Source organism: Schistocerca serialis, chromosome 7, assembly GCF_023864345.2.
Source record: "Schistocerca serialis cubense isolate TAMUIC-IGC-003099 chromosome 7, iqSchSeri2.2, whole genome shotgun sequence".
In the NCBI taxonomy this organism is placed as follows: Eukaryota; Metazoa; Arthropoda; class Insecta; order Orthoptera; family Acrididae; genus Schistocerca; species Schistocerca serialis.
In genome coordinates this window covers 186550998-186577833 of record NC_064644.1, presented here as the reverse complement: position 1 = coordinate 186577833, position 26836 = coordinate 186550998, and the positions used below count along the sequence as shown (strand labels likewise).

The following is a 26836-nucleotide window of genomic DNA, read 5'->3' as shown; positions in this document are numbered from 1 at the left end:
CCCTAGAACTTAGAACTACTTAAACCTAACTAACCTAAGGACATCACACACATCCATACGCGAAACAGGATTCGAACCTGCAACCGTAGCGGTCGCTCGGTTCCAGACTGAATGGCCTAGAACCGCTCGACCACAGCGGCCGGCGTTCGTATTTACACATACACTCACTGCAGTCTTCGTTACTATCCAAGTTCGGTTCGTTGAAACGCAATATATCTCGACGCATCACTTGTTTTGACTGAGATATAAGGATGTAAGAAAGCCTGACGAGATGATCCTATCGTTTCGAGACCGGTTGCAATTATTTTTTTAATAAAGTAAACAAAAGCTAACTGTGATTGGTTGCTGTTGTGCACTGCATACATTATACGTCACATTAAGCCACAGTCCTCCACAAATGTCATTATTTGGCAAAATAGCATCTTTTTTTACGAAAATCAGTGCAAAGTAGTACTTTCCTGACTTGGTCGCAGCGTCACACTTCAAGTTAACAATGACCACAGACTGAAGATCATGCGAATTCGAACGTAACACGTCTTCACTATCAAGCTCTATTGCTATAATAGTCTAGTGACGATAGTTCGAAGCGTGTTCCTGCGAGGATTTGTGTTATAATAGTTGAGTTTGTCCGCAGCTCGTGGTCTTGCGGTAGCGTTCTCGCTTTCCGCGCGCGGGGTCCCGGGTTCGATTCCCGGCGGGGTCAGGGATTTTCCCTGCCTCGAGGTGAGTGGGTGTTGTTGTGTCGTCTTCATCATCATTATTCATCCCCATTACGGTCGGAGGAAGGCAATGGCAAATCATTTCCGCTAAGACCTTGCGTAGTCGGCGGTGTGGGTCTCCAGCATCGTCCCCTACGCTGCTCGGAGTATGGGACCTGATCATCATCACTTGAGGCTATCACCAACGACACGACAGGGCACAGAATGATGAAGGACGACGGTAACGATGGAATTTCCAGGGGCAGCAAGAGCTTTAAACTTACCCGAAGAACTGACTACTTGAGAACGTACAGTTGCGCAGGAAAATGATTTGATCATTTCTGGGTAAACGATAAGGACAGAGGTTAGCAAACTTCATATGTTTCGTTAAAAAAAATGAGGTTTCTCTGCCAACGCAGAGTTCCCGTTTGAGATTGAGGGAGAGGACTAATTTGTCGCACGCCGTCAAGTATACCATGCAACAAGGAGGGACAAGGAATGTACACCTAATAACATGTCTTCCTCTCACTTTAAGAAACCGACGTTCTTTGTACATCTTCTTACATTCCAGATACAGAACGTGGTCATCAGGGACAGGCTACTGCGACACAGGGGACGCAAAAAAAAAAAAAAAGAGACGGTTACTACTCGAAGTAAAAGAGTTGGATGCAAAATGTGTAGCAGATTTGTATATGCCCAAAAAAGAGACTCAAGGAATTCAATAAGTAATGAAATATTTGAGACAGTAGAAAATTAAATTTTCGATGATTAAGACTTGTACTTAACCAGTCACAGAAAAGGTTATAACATATTAGAGAGTCCTACATTTGAAATTAGATTACTATTACCCTATGCTTATGTGAAGGTATTTTGTGATATTTATATGTGAAGCGTCCATTCTTTCCGACATTTCGTTATACATTTTAAGATATATGTACTATTTTCTGTAGCACGTCACTCAAACGGCAGTCGCTATGGAAAAAATAACACAATGTGCTTGGTATCTGCTCAGACTTTTGACACTGCAAAAATTTAATTTACTGCGTCGAAGTTTGACTTCCTTACAGTATATCTTTTACCTGGTGACACAGCGTTAAAGAATTATTGGCAATTCATTTAGAAGTATATAAAAGCATTACAAGTACCTGAAAATTGGTGATTACAATTATTGATACCATGACATTATGTGGACTCTTCTGTATTGACTTTAGACTAAATTTAACATATCTGAATGATAAAATAATGCAGACTTTGCATCTAGTTTGAGTTCTCTCAGTGTAAATGAAGTTTATTATGAAACATTTTACATTTTTCTACTGCAACTGTGTTACAAAGCATAAAAATTGAACACAATTTCCTTAACAAGAACAAAATCTTCATTTTTATGTATATATCTTGTTTCGTTGTAGTTCAACTAGGAATAATCATTAATAAGTGACACGACAACTCAAAAGATACTTGCAGGTATGAAAACTTATACAGTACAACCTGCTTTTGCATGCAAAAAATACTTGTTCAAGTAAATCTGGAATATGAACCTTGAAAATCCTGGAAATCCGTCATAGAAGAAACGACAAGAAGTAGTCCTACAAGGAAATTTACTGACGTGAAAAAAATCGCAGCACCAAGAAGGAGCTGTGCGACATAAACGAATGTTGCTGGGCGTGTTTCTACACCTGAAAGATGATGACTGTTCAGATTTAGTGCCAGTCGCATAACAGTCGCGCTAGCAGCTCCGTTTTGAGGATGCAAATCAGGTTTGCTCTAAATACACGCTGTAACAGTTGTGAACGTTAGTTACCTTTCAGATTGCAAGTGGTGGGTTGATGTTAGTCAAGAAAGCCTTTAAAGGAAAAAAGATGCCTTTATCGACAGCTCACTGAATTGGAACGAGATCGTATAATTGGGCTACGAGAATCTGAAAATTGCTTCTGCGATATTGCAGAAAGATTTGGCAGGAATGTAGCCACTGTACATGATTGCTGGCAGTGGTGGTCAAGAGAACGTACGATCACAAGAAGTCCGGGCTCCGGACGCCAGGTGGCACTATCGAGAGGGAAGACCATCGTGTTCGGCGAATGGCTCGGGCACAATGTACTGCTTTTACAGCAGCGGTCAGAGCAGCATTTGGCACCACAGTGACAGAATGAACTGTTACAAATCGGTTACTTGAAAGACACTTTCGGGACAGAGGCCCTGTAGCGATCATTCCACTGCCACCAAACTACCGCTATCTGCGACTTCAACGGTGTCAAGCTAGAGCTCATTGGAGGGCAGGGCAGATATCTGTTGTGTTTTCTGATGGAAGCTGGTTCTGGCTCAGTGTCAATGATGGTCGTGTGTTGATATGAAGGAGGTCAGTTGAGGGCATGCAACCAACCTGTCTGCGTGCTAGACACACTGGAACCACACCTGGAGTTATGGTCTGGGGTGCGATTTCGTATGACACCAGGAGCACCCTCTTGGTTATCCCGTGCATCCTGACTGCAAATTTGTACATCAGTCTGGTGACTCGACCCATTGTGCTGCCATTCATGAACAGTATTCCAAGGGTGTTTTCCAACAGGATAATGCTTACCCATATATCGCTATTGTAATCCAACATACTCTAAAGTGTATCAAAATGTTGGGTTGACCTGCTCGATCACCAGATCTGTAACCAATCGCGGACATATGGGACATCATTGGACGACACCTGCAGTGTCATCCACAAACAGAATCAACCGTCCCTGTACTGAATGACCGTGTGAAGTTCTAGGAGACTGATGACCTCAGATGTTAAGTCCCATAGTGCACAGAGCCATTTGAACCGACCAAAGACCGTGTGGAACAGGCATAGAACTCCGTCCCACAAGTTGACATGCGGCACCTGCACAGCAAAATGCGTGCACGTTTGCAAGCTTGCATTCAAGATTCTGGCGTTTACACGGGTTATTAATGTACCAGCATTTCACACTTACATTAACCTGTGATCTTGCAATGTTAATCAATGAAATATGTTTTAGTTCCCCACTATGTGTTTTTGTATGAAATGTAGCCTAAATTTACTTCCTACTCTATGAAATGTCTGTGTTACCCAAAACTACACACCCACAATATTTTATCCAACTTACACTGGTATGTAAGCCTTTCACTAAACAGAACCTTATTTGAAAAGAACTGTAACTCGTATGAATACAACTTGTCTTGATATTAAATGCGCAACTGAAGGAAAAGAATTACCTGGCTCTAATCAAAATTTCCACTTACCTCGTATCTAGACAACACTGTCACAGATTTCTCGAAAGCACAACAGTAAACAGCGAGCAGTCAGTGGCTACGCTAGATTTCTTTTTTAAAATAAAATTTCCAAACAATATTCAAACTGAAACTTCCTGGCAGATTAAAACTGTGTGCCGGACCGAGACTTGAACTCGGGACCTTTGCCTTTCGCGGGCACGTGCTCTACCAACTGAGCTACCCAAGTACGACTCACATCCCGTCCTCACAGCTTTACTTCTGCCAGTACCTCGTCTCCTACCTTCCAAACTTTACAGAAGCTCTCCTGCTAAGAGCCTCGGTCCGGCACACAGTTTTAATCTGCCAGGAAGTTTCTTATAAGCGTACACTCCTGCAGAGTGAAAATCTCATTCTGGAAATATTCAAACTGTTGTATACCAACTGCTGCAGATTGGTAATGCATAATGATAAACCTTCTTTAAACTGTGGGATGGGTAGAGTCACTATTCCTAAGAAATGATATTCCAAAACAACAATTTTAAAATTGAGTATGTATTGAAAAATAAATAAATAAATAAAACTTTGCGTGATCTTGACACATAACGCTGGTCTGAACAATACAGTGCTTAAGAAAGTGAACAATGATTTAAAAAGGGAACAATGCTAACAGAGATTTCTATAGAAACCAGACAGTTTATTCAGCTGTAGTTAATGCATTGACGGGAACAAAACATATGCATGCTCTTTCTGTCAGCTCTGATCAAGTGAAAAAAGTTGTCATTCCGACAAACTCAGTTGCGTAGTGCTGCAATCTTACCTTAAACTTCTTCTCTTCCAAAATAATAATATTATTCAAAATTTATATTTTTTTCGGCTTTCAATATGTACATCGTATTCATCCTTGCTGTCATTTACAATTAATCTTTTAATAGATACAATCACAAGTCATCACAGCACTACTGAATACTTCCATCACCTACCACACTTCAACTAAAAATGTATCAGACTGTGTAGAGGCAAACACAGTGCTACGACAGGACCAAAGATTGTTTAACAGAAATATAACTTGCTCTCTCTGACGTGCATATCGATAACTTACAAAAATCTGAATAATATGCCCACCTTACAATGTTACCTAGACATATATATCCTCGAAGTTTCATTGCTCTAAATTAATCTTTGTTTTTTTTTTTTTTTTGTGTTGAGATTTTGTTCCCGTCAATGTACATATGTTGGAATACATTTTATGTACGCTAGCGTCTTGTTTGTCGCTGATCTAGAAGGCACACCCTATTCGGTCAAAAGATCCCAGACAGCTATTGGTTATTAACATGGGATGTGTTCACTCTTCGCCTTTATGATGGCTTGAACTCCGCTGGGGACACTTTCAGTGAGGTGTCTGAATGTCTGCGGAGGAATGGCAACCAGTTCTTCCTCAAGGACTGAACCCAGGAAAGGTAGTGGTGTTGGACGCTGGAGTCTGGGCACATGATGGTACTTTATGTGACGTTCTCCAGGCTTTTGCCAAACCCAAGCCCCTCCAACTGATTGCCAAAGGGTGTGGCTTGATTCATCATTTCAGATCACTGTTTTCCAGTCATCCAATGTCAAGTGGCATCTCTCTTTACACCATCTCAAGTGTCGCATAGCACAGACTGTAGAAACACATGCTTATGAGGAGCTGCTCAATCAATTTAACCCATTGTTTTTAACTCCCTATGGGCAGTTATTGTACTAGTTGGACTGTTGGGAGCACTTTGAAACTCACGAGTGATTCCTTCCATTAATTTTTTTTTTCAAAACCTCCCTCCACAATGCTTGATGTCCCAGGCCATCAGAACATAACGTGTGCTAGTCTTGGATTTGCTGTGTTTCTTCTTTCGCGTTTCCACTTCACAATCACATCACCAATAATTAACCTGGACAGCTTTAGAAGGGTTGAAATATCCATGATGGATTTGTTCTCAGGTAATATCCAGTGACTGGTCCACGCTTGAAGTGCTGACTGACTCATTCTGCTGCTACTGCTTTTCTTCTGACAGACCTTCTTTTGTACTGGCGGATCCGCCTACCGTGACATTTAGTGGTCAATCCCGCTTTATATAGTGGTGTCCGCATACTTTTGATAACATAGTGTGGAGGTTCGATTTCGCGCGCAAAAAGAATGCAACAGTATGACAACAGTCCCATCCTCTAATCGCTGAGTTAACTGCTAGTTTGTATATATATTTAATCTCTCTCAGTTGTCATCCATATTTCAGTTTATCTACACTACTGGCCATTAAAATTGCTACACCACGAAGATGACGTGCTACAGACGCGAAATTTAACCGACAGGAAGAAGATGCTGTGATATGCAAACGATTAGCTTTTCAGAGCATTCACACAAGGTTGGCGCCGGTGGCGAACCCTACAACGTGCTGACATGAGGAAAGTTTCCAACCGATTTCTCGTACACAAACAGCAGTTGACCGGCGTTGCCTGGTGAAACGTTGTTGTGATGCCTCGTGTAAGAAGGAGAAATGCGTACCATCACATTCCCGACTTTGATAAAGGTCGGATTGTAGCCAATCGCGATTGCGGTTTATCGTATCGCGACATTGCTGCTCGCGTTGGTCGAGATCCAATGACTGTTAGCAGAATATGGATTCAGTGGGTTCAGGAGGGTAATACGGAACGCCGTGCTGGATCCCAACGGCCTCGTATCACTAGCAGTCGACATGACAGGCATCTTATCCGCATGGCTGTAACGGATCGTGCAGCCACGTCTCGATCGCTGAGTCAACTGATGGCGACGTTTGCAAGATAACAATCATCTGCACGAACTGTTCGACGACGTTTGCAGCAGCATGGACTACCAGCTCGGAGACCATTTCTGCGGTTACCCTTGACGCTGCATCACAGACAGGAGCGTCTGCAATGGTGTACTCAAAGACGAACCTGAGTGCACGAATGGCAAAAAGTCATTTTTTCGGATGAATCCAGGTTCTGTTTACAGCATCATGATGGGAACATCCGGGTTTGGCGACATCGCGATGAACGCACATTGGAAGCGTGTATTCGTCATCGCCATACTGGCGTATCACCCGGCGTGATGATATGGGGTGCCATTGGTTACAAGTCTCGGTCACCTCTTGTTCGCATTGACGGCACTTTGAACAGTGGACGTTACGTTTCAGATGTGTTACGACCCGTGGCTCTACCCTTCATTCGATCCCTGCGAAACCCTACATTTCAGCAGGATAATGCACGACCGCATGTTGCAGGTCGTATATGGGCCTTACTGGATACAGAAAATGTTCGACTGCTGCCCTGGCCAGCACATTCTCCAGATCTCTCACCAATTGAAAGCGTCTGGTCAATGGTGGCCGAGCAACTGGCTCGTCATAATACGCCAGTCACTACTCGTGATGAACTGTGGTATCGTGTTGAAGCTGCGTGGGCAGCTGTACCTGTACACGTCATCCAAGCTCTGTTTGACTCAATGCCCAGGCCTATCAAGGCCGTTATTACGGCCAGAGGTGGTTGTTCTGGGTACTGATTTCTCAGGATCTATGCACCCAAATTGCGTGAAAATGTAATCACATGTCAGTTCTAGTATAATATATTTGTCCAATGAATACCAGTTCATCATCTGCATTTCTTCTTGGTGAAGCAATTTTAATGGCCAGTAGTGTAATAGTGTAAGCACTATAACTTGGCTGTTTCTGTGTGTTTCAGATTCGGAATCGTTTTTGCTTAGTCTCATCATTCTGTACACTGCGTACGCCCTTTCGTGTTTGGGCCTAATTTACGGTGCCTACAAGGTAATGATTTTGTTATTATGGCTGCAATATTTAGTAGAAGTAATACAATTTGCAGTTATAATGCGTCTTTTGCGACTTTTTATGTATCCAGCACGTTTCTTACTGAAGCTTCCTATTTTGAATAACAACATTTTAAATTTCAGCTATGTATCTGTTTCAATGGTTCATCTTACCTTTATCCAAAAAGAAAACTTTTGAGCAAACCAATGTAAAAGTCATCTTTTATCCTATCAGTAGGTTATTAGTTTCGTTGCCATCAGACATATATGTGATACAACACGATCTACATCTTCAACGGATGATTTCAAATGCAGAGATTCGGGGAATTTGCATAATAACTGTGACAGAAAAAAGTCTCTGCTACAGACTCGAATAATAATTAACATTACGACAAGACAATTATGCGCTATAGATCAGGTCGTCGACGAGGTCATCCACTGCGAGCTCCCATTTTGAAGAAAATTAAATGTTAACAATTTTTTTTCAGAAATATTCTCCTTTCTATTGCCAGACTGCGTTTTTATCCTGTCTACGTTGGTTATCATCAGTTGTTTTGCCGCAAGGTAACAAAACTTGTCTACCACTCTTATTGACTCAGTTCCTAATCTGATTTCCACGGCATTGTCTGATTTGATTTGACCATATTCCACTACCGTGGTCCTAGCAGCAGATAGTCTACTACCACTTAAAATAAAAGCAATTTTTAAAAGGGCTTAATTGGGGAGAGATCTGGCGACCTTTTTGGCCAAGGCAGGGTTTGGATATCATGAAGGCAAGCAGTAGAAACTCTCGCCATGTGTGGGCGGGCATTGTCTTGCTGAAACATGTACCCAGGGTGCCTTTTGATAATGGGCAACAAAACAGGGTATAGAATGTCGTCGACGTACCGCTGTGCTGTAAGAGCGCCGCAGTAGACCAAAGGGGTCCTGCTATGAAATGGCACTCCAGGCCAACACTCCTGGTTGTTGTGCCTTATGGTGGGCCAGAGACAGGTTGGTATCGCACTGTTGTCCAGAGTATCTCCGTACACTTCTTCGCTGTTCGTCGGAGTTCATTCCGATGTGGCGGGATTCATCACTAAAGACAGTTCTACTCTGGTCAGTGGAATTCCTCCAGGACGAAGATGTGATTGGAGACGTCCAAATCCGTGATGGGATCTGACTGTCACCCTCCGTATGGTCCAACAACCAGGACTGGAAGTCTGGAGTGCTAATTTATTCCATACCTGGACCCCATTCGTTGCCATCTGGGGCACCCTTCCAGCACAACGGTACCTCGACGATATTCTATGCCCCATTTTGTTGCCCATGGCAAGTCACCCTGGGCTTACATTTCAGCAATATAAAGTCCGCTCGCACACGACGAGAGTTTCTACTGCTTGTCTTCGTGCTTGCCAAACCCTACCTTGGCCAGAGAGTTTTCTGGCTCTCTCCCCAAATGAGAACGTTCAGAGCATTATGGGTAGGGCCCCCCATCCAGCTCGGGAATTTGACGATCTAACGTGCCAATTGGACAGAATTTCACGCTATATCCCTCAGGAGGACATCCAACAATTCTGTCAACTTAATGCCATACCGAACAACTGCTTGCATAACGGCCAGAGGTGGACCAAAGCGTTACTCTCTTGCTTAATTTGTGAAGATATTTCTCTTGAATACATCATCCATCTGTTCCAGTAATGTTTTTTTTTTTCCTCTTTATCGTAGAGAGTAGTTCAGCTAACTTTCTCCTTCTGGGGATGGACTGTCCAAAGTTGTCATCGAAACAAGCGGCTATCGGAACACATACACCAGTGACAATGAACGTTTGAGGTAGGCCTAGACTGTGCATGCAATGATTAAGGCGATTGCTTCCAACAAGCAGGAGATCTGGATTCAAATCCTAGTCTGGGAAAGGTTTTAAATTATCTGCACATTCATGATATGTACTAACCTGTAAAATGTCGTGGCCAATACGTTATCATAGGTCAGCATTAAATCGGTACATACCACATTGTAAGAGTTGTGTGTCACTCGAGCTGATACTTGTTTCCTTTCAGTGTAACCTGAAACTGATGTACCCGTTCGTGGCGCTGGATTTGGGACGGCTGGTGTCCATGTCCGTGGTCTTCGTGATGGCGATGACGGTGCTCAAGGCGAACGTCTACAACTTGGGCATCCTCATTGGTTGCAGTGTCGCGGGCGGCTTCATCCTGCGTGAGTTGCTGCTCGTGCCCTTCTCGGATTCTAAAAACACCCTTCTGAATTTGAGTTGTCCAAAGATTCCTACAGTACGAATAAAGATGGGTATACGATTATGCACTTACATATGTGTATGGGTACGGATGCAACAGGCGTTTTAGTTTTCTTATGTGTGTATTTGCATAGAAATTCGTGATGGGAAGCGGTTGCCCTTCTGGATAGATTACTTATCATCGTTATGGACCAAAGAAATTAGGGTTTAAGGACAAAAAAAAGTTAGGGTTCGTTCGTGTCCTCAGACTTCCATCATCTTTTGACCTTCTATCTCCGTAACAGGTATACGATATAAATGAACGGTGAACGCGTCATATTTCGATTTTGCAGCCTAAATCGAATAAAACTTCCTTTACTCTTCATTATCAAATGCGAGGGAGGATGAATAGTACTAATGCATTGGCATCGTGCAAGTTTTCATCTACCACTGTTGCAAGTGAGAGAAAAAGAAAAATCCGACGTTGACCCAATATTCGACGCCAAGAAGTCTTCGAACAGGAAGTTGCAGCTACAGTACTTTATTACTGGCGTCAATATGTTGTAGAATTTATCAGTGGTGTTTTTCTAGCTTGTTATGACCATCCTCTTTTGGAGGAACGAACGTTGACTCCACAAGACACGGGATTGTGACCAGTACGTAGATGGCACTCGGACGACAACAGATGCTCCTTGGTTTCGGAGTCCCATTCAATACAGCTCTATACTGGCATTTACCGTGCAAAATACAAATTCGCCGAACAATATCTGACGTGTGTTGCAACTGTATTGAAGCCCTCTTTGCAAAAGCTAAACCAACACTTCATTCTCGGTGAAGGGAAATCATTAGATGTGAAAGTGCACTCAGATATCATGTGAAAATAACTTTCGATGATATATGCGAATCACTTGATGGATGATAAACTCAGTGACGCGGTTTATATACAAGTAGTTCCAAATTTTTTGCTCATAATCTTGTAGGTGGTAGAGGACCATAATTTGATTGCTCTTGAAATAAGTAACCTGCATTCACAAATGCGTATTCAGTTTTTTATTGACATAATCTTATTACAACTCATAGCAATAACCTAAGCTCACAGTGTTAACTACGAGTCTCCTTTCATGCATCACAACAGCAACAAAGATTTCTGCACTCTCTCGCCTATGCTTGTCGTTTCTTGTACGATACAGGCAGTTAGGACCGTACTATACAATTCCTCTTGAGTTTTTACTGAGATTTCATACAGCTGCTACTTCACGTAATACAATTTGAAAATAAAAAAAGACCCAGTGATCGCAGCAGTAGTGGACTAGAGCTCCGCTTCCAATCCAACGATGAGGATAGCTGTAAGTGTAGTGGTGCGCCTTCGTGTTCAAACCACGTCCTCTCTCGGGTGGCAAGAGATACAACCTCCAACAGCTGTGGCACCACCTCTCGGATAAACACCAGCAAAGGTGCGCTATGGAAATTGAGTGGCGTTAAATAAAGTCCTGTTACTTGAAATTGTACAGTTCTGGCCTCCAAGATGACAGAGGACCTTCGCTGGTGATTAGAGATAAATATGGTGTATAGATTTTCATCAGTCTTCACATGTCTGTTGCAGCAGTTTAAAATACCATCGCAATTGAAAGAGCTCACACCTGTAATTCAAACTATATAAAATAATCCATTTACAGAAGTTGTCTAGAGTTTCAAAATCATTGGTCTGAACATGATGTTTATGGATGTGTACTGTATTAGTTCCATATCGCTCATATAGGTACTTTGAAATGGAGGCAATCAGACATTATGTTACATTTTTATCATTCTGTTGTTTTCAGTATTCATAAATGATCTACTACTTCGCAGAAGGTACAAATTTTATCCTTCATCTAGATAATAATGGTATAGAAATGAAAAGCACACCAGTCTCACTGATAAGGTAACTAATGCAATATTTGAAAGCATAAACACATGGTTCACAATAGATGGATTAACATCAAATTTTGACAGGATGAGGTGCAAAAATTTCAGCACTTCTGATAAACATCTGCAAGTTATGAAAATAGTATACTCAAGCAGTGAAATACAGAAGTGGGTAGTATTAAGCTTTTTAGCAATACATATGGAACCAACCTTAATTGGAAAAAAATCGCCATCGTAAAATAAATGAAATGCTTTGTTTCAGTGATAGAACACAGGTTTACTGCTATATGTGATTTCAGAGTGAGGAACTAGTTTGTTCTATAAATTTCCATTCAATAATGAGTTATGAAATCTCTTTGGGTAAACTTAAATTACAAGCATGATATTTTCAGAATACAGAAGGTGTCATAAGAATTATATCCGATGTTAGATCTAGGACATTCTGCACAGGTCATCTCAAAAAGCTTGGTATTTTGACAACCAAAGTATGTGCAAAGTATGACAGTAATACTATGACACAAGACAATCTCTAAAAAGCCTCCAAGGGTTTAATATAAGTGAAGAAATGAGTCAAATACATGGATGTACAGATACATGCATTCAGAACCTTGCCAGAGCTTAATAATTATAATTAACTGGTAATGTCAGCTGATATTTTCTACCAGACCAGGATTTAAGTCCACATTTGTTTAGCACAAGCTGCCACCTCAACCATTTTCTATGAAATATCTTTTTAATTCACCTGAGACTTTCACATAGAAACTAACAATGGCATTTATTAAAAAAAATCATCCTTAATAGCATCATAAAGAACTAATTTATGCAATAAGAAGTTGTATTAACTTTGAATAGAGAAAAGAAAAAAATAGGAAAAAGAAAACACTGAAAAAACACTTCATGAATAAATGATTATCTTCTTATGCTGCTTCCTATCTTTGTGTTCCCATGCTATGCATTTCCTTTGATTATATTTGTTTCATCCCACAAATATACATTCCAATCTATTGTATTACAAACTTTATGAAATTTTTAAACTATTAGTAGTAGTAGTAGTAGTAGTAGTACTAGTAGTAGCAGTTTATTCATCCAGAGACAATTTACATTGCATGGATTTCGTCAAAAAATACATAGTATATATATACACACATATAGGGTGAACAATACTTTACAAAATACAGATGTGCATAGTGGACTACATAACATCAGACCACATTGAAATAGCATGTACAACTTTGATTATTTACATTGATGTATGAGAAAGACTTTTTACATGGAATACACAGTTGACATTTAGATATAACACATACAATTCTAGCACTGTTGCACATATTATTTATTTAGATCATAGCAACAGTCAGATAAAAATTACTATTGGCACAGAGTACATCAATATAATTGTTTAGTATGAAGCTATTCCAGGTATTCTTTTACACTATAATAGCAGTTGGTCATTAAAAATATGAATACTGCTTCTTTAAATGAAGACAATTTTTTTATTTCTTTTATCTTTACCGGTAGTTTGTTATACAATCTGCTTCCTTGTATGTTTGTTTGTTTCTGCGCCAAAGCCTTGTTAACCCTTTTTATATGAATGTCATTGCACTTTCTTGTGTTGTAAGTATGTAGATCCGAGTTGGATTGGAAATTGTTAATATTTCGTTTTACATTAATTACGCTTTTCTGTATATAGAGGCATGGTAGGGGTAGAATATTCAGCTGTTTAAATAATTGCTTTGAAGGAGTTAGCCTTGGACTGTTGGTAATTATTCTAACAGCTCGTTTTTGTAGATTGAAGATGGTTTTGAGATTTTTCTTACTATGACCCCAGAAGATGAGGCCATAGGTAATAGCAGAATGTATATAAGCAAAGTAAACAGCTCTGCTACATTCCCTACTACATACAAAGCTAATAACGCGTAAAGCAAAGCAAGCAGAGCTTAACTTATGCGAGAGATACAGGATATGGGATTTCCAGTCTAAATTTTCATCTCTATGTACACCTAAGAATTTTGTGGTAGCAACTCTCACAATTTCCTTATTTTGTATTCTAAGATCTAGATCAGAGTGTGACTTTGCTTTCCTGTAATGGATATAATTAGTTTTAGAGATATTTATGGTTAATTTGTTCACTTCAAACCAATTTTGCAAATATTCTATAACTCTGGTTGCAGATGTTGGCTATACCCGATTTATGTCAGTTACTACAATGTTTGTGTCATCCGCAAACAGGGTTATATGAGTACCATTTACTGGAATCTTGATATCATTTATGTAAAGAAGAAATAGGAGAGGTCCTAGAACACTCCCCTGTGGTACCCCTATTGGCACAGTCTGAATATCCGATCTGTAAACAATACTTTGGTTTTTACTGTTTGTTGCTGCAATTTCTACTACCTGTTTCCTATTATGGAGATATGACTGAAACCACTTTTTAGCTACTCCTCGTATACCGATATATTCTAATTTGTCTAGCAGGATATGATGTTGGACAGTATCGAATGCCTTTGAGAGGTCCAAATTTATTCCTATTGTACTGTTGTTCTTATCTACCCCCGTTACGATATTTTCAATGAATTGGGTGATGGCTGACTCTGTACTCATTCCTCTGCGAAAGCCGTGTTGGTTTCCAGACAATAGATTGAATTTCTTGAGGTAATTTGTAATTCTGTTTTTCATGACTGTCTCTATTACTTTTGAAAATACCGATAATAAAGCTATTGGTCTATAGTTTCCCACTTCATGTATATTGCCCTTTTTAGACAATGGTTTTACTTTTGCAATTTTTAATCGTTGTGGAAAGACACCTTCTGAAAATGATATGTTTATGATGTGTGAGAGTGGGTCTGATATGACACTAGCACATCTCATGATGACTGAGCAAGGTATCTCGTCAATCCCTGAGGACATTTTATTCTTCATTGTTTTTATTATTCGATTCACTTCCAATTTGTTTGTGGGAGGTAACAATAATGAATTAACACTTTGTTCTTCTGGGATTGATGTTCTACTAATCTTAGAACAATTTTTATGCAGATTGATTGGACTATTTATGAAGCAGTCATTAATGTAATTTGCTAAGGTACGATTTCTGACTAGCACACCTTCATCATCTTTTAAAACAAAGTCCTCTGGATTTCTAATATTTTTGCTTGTGCATATTTCTTTTTTTACTACATTCCATATAGCTTTTGATTTGTTTGCTGACCCAGCAATTACACTGTCATTGTGCATTGTCTTGGCTTTTTTGATCACCTTCCTGTAAATTTTCTTGTATGTCTTAACATAATCTGTGAAGTGTTCATCTTTGTTATCTTTTTTGAGTTGACTGATATGTTTTAGTGTTTGACTAGATACTCTAATAGCAGGTGTTATCCACTGGCTTGTGTTCCTAGGCATGACATTGATCTTTGTGAGCTTTTTTGGGAAACACATCTCAAATAGGGACATGAATGTACTAGAAAAAGCATTGAAAGATTCCTCGGTTGTTGTTTGTGCAAAGACATCTTCCCAGGTTTCATTAGCTAACAACTGGATGAAACTATTTACTTTTTCTGTATAGAAGTGCCTTTTGTATCCCCACTTATAATTTACTGCCTTGGGGATAGAGTAATTTATGTATGTTAATAGTGTATTGTGATCCGAAAGACCTAAGTTTACGTTTAGTGGCTCAGTGATACCATTCTCCATATTTGAGAAAATATTGTCTAAAAGAGAAGATGACAGTTCTGTTATTCTGGTGGCATCTGTAAAGAGTGGTTTCATGTGGAAGCTGCTGAGTATACTCAAAAGCTGTCTTTTTTCATCACTTTCAATTAACAGGTTAATATTAAAATCTCCACATAAAAATAATTTCACTTCATTACTATAAAAAGTGTTTAATGCTGCTTCTATTTTTTTGAAGAATATGTTTTTGTCACCCAGTGGAGATCTATATACTGTAATGACAACTAGTTTTTCACTCTTCTCCTCAGTTTTTAACTCTATGGCACATGATTCAAAATGTTTTTCTATATTTAGATGGTCCAATTCTGTTTTCACTTTGAACTGCAGTCCTACTCTAGAGTAAATACATACCCCACCATTTTTAAAAACACTTCGGCAATAATGTGTTGCTAAATTAAACTTGCTTATATTTATGAGACTTAATTCACTAGCCTTGCACCAGTGTTCATATAAACAAATACAAGAGACATCAGCAAGATTATTTAAAGCTACTTCTAGATCTAGTACTTTGTTTCTGAGGCATTGAATATTCTGACTCATTATCCTAACTGTTTTGCAAGTATTTTTTCTTTTGTCATTACCTGGTAATGTGCTGCTTTTTCCATAGTATTTGTGACTTATCTGCAAATTTTCTGGCTGATTTGTCACAATCTTTTCCATTTCTTTGTCTGAAGCCATAAAAAATCCTTATTTAATGATGTAGATTTACCTTGTCTTTGACTCCTCCTTAGGCAGTGTTGTGTTGCTGCAACTGTTGTTGATGGTTTTGTTGCTGCTGCTACTGTTGTTGTTGGTTCAGTTGCTGCTGCTGTTGTTGCTGCTGGTGCTTCTGTGGCCGGAGGTGGTGGTGGTGGTGGTGGTGGTGGTGGTAGTGGTAGTGGATGTGGTGGTGGTGCTGACAGGATTCTTCGTGCTGTTGCTGCCTTTGATTCTTTTATTGGCACTGTTTCTGTTGGTGGTGGATCTGTTGTTGTAGTATCTGTTGGTTTTGCCCTGTAATTACTGATGCCTGTGGTTTCCTTCCTCTTTTCTGCCAGTGACTGTAGTGGAACTGCTACAGTTGCTGACACCATTTCTGCTTCTGTTGCTTGTGCTGCTGCTGTTATTGGTCTTGTTGCTTGAGCTGGTTCAGATGTTGCTGGTTTTGCTGGTGCTGCAGTTGTTACTGAATTTGATCGTGCTGCTGTAGCAATTTGTGGTTCTGCAGCTGCTTTAGTTGTTGTCTCCAAGACAGATTCACTTCCTCCATGGTTGCTTCCAGTAATGTATTGGTAGTTCATTACAATGGCTGGTACTGACTCATAGATACTTTGTTTTTTATGTGGTTCTAACGTTTCGTAAATTGCTTTGCACAGAGATGACTTGCCTTTTCTATTCAGGTGCATGCCATGTTTTGTAAAGCTGCATCTATCCAGGAAATCGATTGATAGAAATCTTATGTTTGCGTACACTTTACACGCTGTTTGTATCTGTTTATTTGCTTCCTTAATTTCGGCGTTCACACATGAAGCAGATATGAGGTCATGCCTATGTGGTATACCAATAACAGTTACTTTTTTGTTTTTTATCGAACTGAGGGCACTCTCGTATTATTGATAAGATGGGCTTCTGTAATGTGTAATCGTTAGCCCTCTAACACTAGAAGACTACTGATTATGGAAGCTCATTTGACACTCCAGAATAGAGGAAAGAAAAAAAACATTAAAAAGCACTTCTTCAATAAATGAGTTTCTCCTTATGTGCTTCCTATCTTTGTGTTCTCATCTTATGTCTTTCTTCTGATTGTATTTGCTTCATCCCATGAATATACATTTCCATCTATGGTATTACGAATGTTATGAAATTTTCAAACTATTTTTGTATCTCTCATGTCACTGAAGTGTCAGATGAAGTTCGATAACATGTAATTGGTAGTCTTTTAATACTAGAGGACTAATGATTACATATAATGCAAGTTCATCTTTACTCCAGTAACATGAGAGATACAAAAATAGTTTCAAAATTTCACAACATTCATGATAACATAGATGGGATTGTATATTTGTGGAATGATACAAATATAATGAGAGAAAAAACATAATATCAGAAGACAAATCCAGGAAACAGTATAAGGAGAAAATCATTTACTGATGAACTGTTTCTTCACCGTTTCTTTTTCTGTTTTTCTTTTTTCTATTCAGAATGAATACAATGTATATCGTAAATTAGTTCGTTATGATGCTGTTCAAGTTTTTTTTTTTATAAATACCACTGTTTGTTTCTATATTAATGGGTCAGCTGAATCATAAAGAAATCTTCTAGAAAATGCCTGATATGTTGTTGTGTAATATGTACAATCCCCCATCAACCATGTCGTGCTGTCATTTTGCAACTCGGAATCATCGGGTTCTGGGCGTGACTCATGATAAACGGTCTCCATTACTTTACATTCGGCCTGCAGTAATTTTGCCTTGGTTTCCTTGCACTTCCCATTTATTTCAATCCTAAGTGACTCATATTGCTATATTCCTGTCATTCCCTGAACATTTTAGTACTTCCTTCTTTCTTCAATCAGCTTTAGTATTTGTTCTGTTATACAAAGTTTCCTCGCAGTTTCCCTCCATTTAGCTATATTTCTCTGTCCAACCTCCATGAATGTCATTTTCAGAAATGACCATTACTCTTTAACTGACGTGCTTGCTTGCTGTGGTATTTAATATCGTAATATCTATAGCATTAAGAACTACAAATCCATCTCAGGACTTCACTATTCCAAATCGTAACACATTGAGTCCTCCAGACGATCCCCTGCAACTTCAATCTGTTCTTCATCATTACTAAATTGAGATACAGGTCTATATTTGCTCTTGGGTACACCTTATAATACAATTTCTGAGTCCAGAATCTCTGTCTCACCATGACGTAATCCAACTGGAATCTTTCCGTGTCTCTGGGCCTTTTAAAAGTATACTTCTGTTCGGAATTTTTGAACAGTGCATTTGGTACAACTAACTGATATTTATTTCAGAATTTAGTTTTTCTCATCTCATTCCTATTATTAATAAAATTTTCTCCCATGATTACTTATTCTATTTGTTTCCCTAATACCATGTCTCAGTCCCCCATCTCTCTTTATACACTGAATTATCCAGTCAGTAGCCTCATATAATTCCTTTCTCTCCATCCTCCGCTTGTGTCATCGAGATGCACACCAGTCTATGACAGACTGACAACAGCAACATAGGCAAGCAGGTGTGTGCATTTGTTCGACGATCCTTTGTAAAAATGGGAATGAACCTAAGCATTTTTCCAATCACTTGAACTCCTCATTGCTGCACAGCTTACGACAGATAGTTGCTAGAAGATGAGCAGGTTCATTCCCATATGTTTATAGAATCGTGTAGGTGTACGAGCATCTTTAGTACCAGTACCAGCAGTCTTTGCTCTGTCCCACGTTCCTGCGATGACTGGAAGAAAGAATTCCAGGACAACCTTCTTCAGTAAAACAGTACCGGAATAATGAATTTAATATTTCGGTATTCTCTTTGTCATCCTCTGTATCAGTACCAGCTAGTCACTGAGTTACTCTAACCAAAGCATTTGTTAAGTGAATAACACTAATACAAATCTTTGTATTTACGATATACTGGTTGTTCTACAAAGATACGGACATGCAGCCTAAAAATACAAGATGCAGCCTCATCCAATAACTTTCCTGTGCGAATATTTCGGCTGAGAACCGTAGAATCGTCTTCTGAGCCGGAAAATCGACGATACAGCCTTACCGCCTGCCTGATAAGCACGTCGCACTTATGTTGCACCAACGGCCAAAATCATTTAACAAAATGTGAATGTCCTGGAACTAAGTCTGAGGAGGAAAGTTTTAGATCCGTGGGCTTCTATTGTAAAGAAGAAGTCTTTCTAAATTAGGTCGGATCCACTCTGTACCGTCGATTTTCCGGCTCAGAAGACGGTTCTACGGTTCTCAGCCGAAATATTCGCACAGTAAAGTTATTGGATGAGGCTGCATCTTGTATTTTTAGGCAGCATGCCCGTATCTTTGTAGAACAAGCAGTATATCGTAAATACAAAGATTTGTATTAGTGTTATTCACTTAACAAATGCTTTGGTTAGAGTAAATCAGTGACTAGCTGGAATTGATACAGAGGATGACAAAGAGAATACCGAAATATTAAATCATTATTCCAGTACTGTTTTACTGAAGAACAGCCACTCTCGTCGTTGGTGTGAAGGATCAGAAGTGCTATGCAAGACAGGTGTATACAAGATCCCCTTCTCACAATGGACTTTCGTTTATCGAGCAGATAACACAAACCATTCAAGAATGCTCTGTAGAGCATCGACGCTACACTCTGAAAAATCAGCAATTGCCAAACATTGCACTGAGACAGTCCATTCCAGGAATTATGAAAATGTCAAGATTCTAACATTATCTGCCTGGGGCCTGGTGATTAAGAAATCCATTGGGAACTGTCTGATGAAGGATATACTTAATTGCGATCACGATTTTAACATGGATAAAACTTTTATCTGGCACTCGAAACAGTCAGCTCTTAAACATAGTGTCACAATACCCCTCCCGCTGTTGTATAATGTTTATAAGCTAGAACATCGGTGCGGTTTGTCACGGCAGTATACCTCTCTGCCACCCAAGTATCATTTCTGCTGCTTTGATGGTCTGTGTCTGCAGTTGTGATAGCGCGAGTGACGTGTTTGCAAGGCAGGTGGGAGAGCAGCACCGTCTTTCTTATGGCTCAGAAGATAGCTGACGGTCCTCAGTCAAAATGTCAGAAGAGAAGAATTACGGGATATGTCTGCATTTGTGGTGCGGTTTGTCACGGCAGTATACCTCTCTGCCACCCAAGTAGCATTTCTGCTGCTTTGATGGTCTGTGTCTGCAGTTGTGATAGCGCGAGTGACGTGTTTGCAAGGCAGGTGGGAGAGCAGCACCGTCTTTCTTATGGCTCAGAAGATAGCTGACGGTCCTCAGTCAAAATGTCAGAAGAGAAGAATTACGGGATATGTCTGCATTTGTGGTATTTTATAGAACAATACTAATGTAGATTATGTATAGATGGTAGGCCAGAGAGAAAGTGAGTCTGATTGAAGACTGAGAGTTGCTAGTGTGCCATGTTGTTGTTGCAGTGTACCTCTTCTACCTGTGGTTCTGCACAGTCAGCATGTGCCAGGTGGTGCGTGACCTGGAGCATGCACGTGCTGAAGAGTCTACTCTACAACTGCAGAAGCAACCGCTCTCTGGGCCATACAGCAAGTATGCATCTACTGGTATTGGCATATATGGGGACAGCTACGGTGCTTTTGCCAGACCTGTCTACTAAAACCACTGCTTCTCCATTTTCCAGAAGCCAACACAAGACATATATTGAGAAATAGTCATTTCATAATGTTGCCAATGTTAATGCTGTCTTCAATTCAGATGAAGATGGTCAGGTTGGTAAATTAAGAAAGATGTTTCTAAGTGTACAAAATAGTTTTATATATGTAATTACTTCGTTTTAGTTTTGTAGCAGCAGATGTACAATGAAGAGTTTATAATAAATTTCCAGAAAAGATAAACAAAATTATGTGTGATAGTTTGAACTACAAGTACATTCTGTCCTTGTACAACAAAATGTATCAAAGTTTACCACTGTTGTAGCCTTAGATGAGATTTTAGAACATTTTTTCCTCAAACATATAGATGAAGAACTTTATGGTTATATGTAAACCCTGTACAGAAATTTCGGTTCCTATTGATGTAAACACTTGGTGGGGCATTAATATTAAAGTGGTATCATATCTGGCTCTCTATTGGATTTTAAATTTGTAGAGAAGCTAGAGAGCTTCTTCAGAAAATAGCTATATAATTTGTGTTCACTAAAAGTATCTGTAATAACACTTACACCTGTTTTCATACTGATAATGTGTTTATGGATCTTAAAATGCAGCAATCAGTATTTAGTTCATCATTCACATACTCATCATACTTCATACATTTAATCTCAGTATGCAGCCATACTCTGAAATATTTTGTTTCTAGGCTCCTTCCTGCTGGTAGATTGATACAAAACAAACTGGCTTTAGAACTTTTTATGAAAATATTGTATGTTTATTCACATATGCTTGTGTTTGTTATTAACTTTTATGTTCAGATTTTCAATTCCTCCATGACAGATTACAGGCTATTGTGTAGCCTTTCTTGTCTCCCAGTTATGTAGAATTCATTAACAAATCATGACTACACTTTACGATATTGAGGCTATACTTACTTAGTCATAGTTCATTAAGGCACAGGAGGTAAGGAATATGACCCATGAGGCACTGGTAGAAGTGAAACTGTCAGGACATCATGTGGGTAATGCAATGTCAGCTCAGGGAGTAGTGCAAAAGGCAAAAGATCCTGAGTTTGAGTCTCAGTCCACCTCACAGTTTTGATCTGGCAGGATGGTTCACATCAGCACACAGTCTGCTGCAGAGGAAAAAGCTCATTCTGGAATCTGACCCATTACCAGATCATGATTGCTTACAACATTTGACAGTACTTCCTTGATAGGATTTTGCTGGTTCCTTTGCATGTATGTGTGAACCTCATTCACATAACTTTTTTCTGCTTTGAAGGAATGAATTAGTACAGCTGTATGAAAAGCTTATTACACCATAATGTTATAATACTGTAGTGAGAAACTGTATGATCATTTTTTTAAAAAAAGTATCTAATGAAGGTAAGTGTATTTCCATAAGCTGTTCAGTATCAATGGCATGAAATAATGTTATTATCTATACATATTTATAAGTATGTTCAGTCCTTAATTGTAAACCCAAGCTGTGATTTAGATAATATACTGATCTTACCAATGTTTTACTAATATTGTTCTGAAAAAGTTTAATATAGCATTGGGAATCTAATTTTATTCATATTACCTATTGAGAATTTTTGTGACACAATAAAAATACTTAATTATAAGGCAAAACTATTTGTGACTGTTATAATGTTGTCATATTTTGGCGATATTTCTTCAAAATTAATATAGAGGTTCCATCATCAATTAATGACTGTTAATATCTCATTTCTTGTAGTAACAATCTTACCACAAACTGATCTGGTCCATGTTCCCATTTCATGTTTAATCGACAGAGGATTTTGTATAATTAGTTTTAGGCACCCATTAGCAATGTTAGAAAGTTTGTAGTTGCTGATTGACAGCTTCCATTCTTCATGTACTTGATTCCCAGTCATTTTTTGATTGAGTTGGTGGGATCTTCATGAGAACATCAGACTACAATATTTTGCTTTAGATCCAAAATAAATTTATTCCAATAACAATATTCAGTTTCATTCACAGAGATGGGTTTTAGCTGTTTTTTAACACTTTTAATACGTTATTATTCTTAATTAAATCAGAAAGTGATGGAAAAAAATTTCATGAATGTTATGTTTTGGTGTTTCTAATTATATGTTTATATGTAGATTTTACTCTTTTTTGTGAAATCAGATGTATCAATATAGATTATCTAAGAAATCAATGTAACCCTTCAATTTTTGTTGGAAACAGAGGTTCATAGTATTCAGAGACAGTTATTTGTTTTTGCCACTTCAAATCATGAAAGTTTGGTATGATTCCCAGAGTTAACTATCATGTCAGTCTATAAAAAAGATATTGACAAATTTTCTACAATGGAGTGTATCACTGTACTTTTTTCCTTAACCCTCTAACTGAAACATCTTTTATTCGGCAGTTAGACAGAACATCGGTCTCCTACACCGTTAGGATTTTTATACTACACTTTTCTCCCCCTGTTTCACTTTTCTGTGGTTCTAGATCGTTATCATCGGTCTTTAAGGTATTAATAAACATAATACTAAGTTTTTAAACTATAACCTTTATTATATTATCAACAAATACAAAATTATTGCTAGAAAGAACTTCCATCTGCAGTATTTGGTTGTTTACATTTCACTCGTTTAGAAATTGTTTGTTTTTACATTATGACAATTACATGTAAAGACATTAAATACCCACAAGTAATACAACAACAAAATTTAAGGTTTATTTTCATGGCACAAGTTTTGCACACTTTTCGTGTACACTCCAAGCGTGTTAGCTCTTCGCAAAAAATACACTTGTGTGCAGTTTTCCTCTTTTTTTATATGGACGAAATCGATAAATTTCTCTTTTTTCAAGCTTGTCCGTTGGACATGACATGTCATCAACTCGAACTAAAAATGTATTGCGTTGGCTAACGATTTGTTTTTCTTTTTCTACCTCTTCCTCTTCAAATGAATTAATATTTCATAGCTCTTTAGGCAAGTTGGAGGTTGCCAGTCGAGATTTCACGAAATCGTGGACCATATACAGAGAAACTCTTTTCAGGAAATCAAAACGTGATATGGTTTTTGTTTCTTGAAAAGTCCCTAAAGAATACTTGTGTTTGATCCAGCCATGACCACCCTATGGTAAAAAATTGACATCGTTCACTTTCTTGTTTTACAATTAGCAGAATAAACACTGCACTTCATATCTAATGTGTCTATTCCACTTTTTGTGGCATTATAAAAAGATATGATTTCAGGTTTACCATTTGCAACATCAATGGAATTGGAATGATGCCTTGTTGACAGAAGTAGGACTAACCTTTTTTTGGTACAGAAGAAAGCAGGGTTATGTCTTTTGTGAAGCCATGAAGGCTAGATCCAATTACATGGGCGACTGTTGCTTGGAGTTCATCTGGTGTTTGGGGTTTGTTCCTTTTAACTGTCCCAACTAATGTCAAATTGCGAGCTAGTAGCTCCAGAGCAAGTTCTAAAGAACAAAATCAGTTGTTGCAACTGATATTCCTGTTTGTAACACACAACCCTTTAGATAGACAGAATAAAGATTGAGTGGGAATGCTAAATTTATTTTCTGCTACAGAAAGTGTGGCTCCACCACATCCTTTGCTGGAGTAGATGTAGGTGTTGTAACTAGATGCATTATGAGCAGCTACCAGGCGAATGACTTTGATGTCATATTTTGCGGTATTTTTTCGCACATATATACATAGAATTTAACCCGCCCTCTGAAAGGCACCAAAGTTTCATCAGCTGTCAAATGCGCTCCAGGGCTTGAAATTTGCTGACAGTTCCAAATAAATTTGTTAAATATGTTCGTAACAGCAGCAGATGGATCATTTTTCTCCCTCTGCTTCCTTGTACCCGATTCATCCTATCTAAATGCTCTAAGTATTATTCCTGACCGCTTTTCTGTTATAATTGATCGAAAAATTGACCTCCCCAAGACCAAAGTGGAAAACAGCGAGGTCATAGGCTCCCTCGCAGATTTGAATATGCTGCAAAGAACTGTGAGTCAAATCACAGCGTTAACTTCATGCACATTAGTGTCTTTGCACGCTATACTTTCCTTTAGTTCAACAGCAGAAGCATTTTCGCCAACTTTTTATTGGTATGAATTACAATCATCTCAATCACACCATTGGTAAAGAAAAGACGCCAAACTTCTCCTGGCATTGGGTTTTTCCCCACATTGAAGGTAGGACCTTGTATCTTGGATGCCCATACTTTTATGATGATGGATGCTGCTGCTCGCATCCTAGAACATACAGGAACTGATGACCATGTGAAATATTTATTTCTTCTGTGGTAAGAAACTGGAAGACAATTCTCATCTTGATTCCCATGGTCTGAACGCGCATATGAGCTAGAAGCATCAGTAGGCAGCTATGGAGCGATAAGTCTGCTTCCTCTATAAACTGTGTCAGGCTGTCATTGTTGTCCAATTTCTTCGTGGAGTGGGATATTTTCTAATTCAAATATTTTTCGAATAGTTTCATCACCACAATCATCATCATTGGGAGAGTCATCATCATTATCTGATTCATTATGAGGATCTAGGATAGTGAGGTCCTCATTTGGACTCATCTGAATCCACTCCTGAGTCGGATTCTCCGAAGTAATCCTGAGAGAGTGCAAGGGCTACAATATTTTTTCGACCGACTTGAAACATATTTCGGGGCTTCCATTGTAAATTTGTATGGCGAAAAGGAAAGATGTATTTTAACGAATTTTAATGGAGATATTTCTATTGCTGTAACAAGTTTGTATAGTAAATTGGATTATGTGTGCGAATAATGGGATAATTTAAATGAAAACTTAAAATAGGAGTTGTTCAATTTTTATCCCGCTATGAAAAATATTAACCATAGTGTGGAAGCAAAACTTCCAATCAAATTGATGAAATGTGCCAACAAAGAAAACAAAACTCTTGGAAGAGAGAAACACCAGTGAAAACGACCTACAAATACTTGACACTTTTGGGTGCACACGGTCAGAGAAACTGGTAAAAAATTGACACTTCTAGGAACACCCAGTCTGTCAGACCAGGAAGAGAATGCACGTTTTTGGAACACAGTCTCACAGACCGACAATATGTAACAAAAAATCTACTTACTGGAAAACAATGAATGCAGCGACTATGAGCTGTTGACCAGCTGCCATTCGAGACCTGGCTGAGGATTACTCAGCTTCTCCCCTCCTTTGGGCACCATACAGTGCTGTCAGCGTTGTTAACATGAATTACGGTGGAATCTCAGACCATTGTTTCATTCAGACGGTTAAGTGCTATACTGCAAGATATGTAAGTAATTACTGTTACTTGTGCATCACAAATAGAGCTACTGTTCTTTCCACGACATGTACCTCACTCTGTGCTTGATCTGATTTTTAATCATTTTCTGTTCCTTTTCTACTGCTCTAAATGACATAATCAATGAATGAACAAACATGATGAATCAACTGTCATGATATAAATAGTCATGGTTGTTCTCATGAATGGAAATATAATTTTCTTTATCTTTTATTCTCTATGTTTCTCTTTTTGTTTTTTATTAATAATGATTTTAATAACAGTAATAACTTCTGGAGGTGACAGGAAGTCTATCTTTCCCATAATCAACTTTGACTCAACTCATATTAAAATTATTTTCAGGTTTTGTATGATTTCTGGTATGTTTTCTCCTCCTACAACTGGAGCATTATCAATTATTTATACAATTTGTCCAACTGATTCCTCATAAGAAAACTGTAACAGTAAAATATGAAAATTTATGTCATACACATTTTAACACATGTTTTAAGAATTTTGAATCACTCATAAGTAAAATTAATTATTAATATCAATTAAGTGATATTTACTAATACATATATGGTGATTAGACAGCTTATTGTATACAAATACACACATAGGTGGCAAAATGCTGTTCAACAGACTAGATAAATGT

General features: G+C 38.6%; 1 protein-coding gene across 2 annotated transcripts in view; it reads left to right on the top strand.

Moving 5' to 3' along the window:
• The window catches only part of LOC126412445 (uncharacterized), a 132393-nt gene extending 109987 nt beyond the window's left edge, over positions 1 to 22406 (top strand). Inside the window, exons 4-7 of one of the 2 annotated variants that reach the window (XM_050082050.1) lie at positions 7638 to 7723; positions 9762 to 9918; positions 20708 to 20834; positions 20926 to 22406. In XM_050082050.1, coding sequence (XP_049938007.1) covers positions 7638 to 7723; positions 9762 to 9918; positions 20708 to 20834; positions 20926 to 20956 — 401 coding nt within the window. In that variant the 3' untranslated portion in view covers positions 20957 to 22406. Of the gene's footprint in view, positions 1 to 7637; positions 7724 to 9761; positions 9919 to 20707 lie in introns of both variants that reach the window. The other variant, XM_050082049.1, reaches the window with a different exon arrangement.
• Positions 22407 to 26836: the final 4430 nt, after the last annotated feature.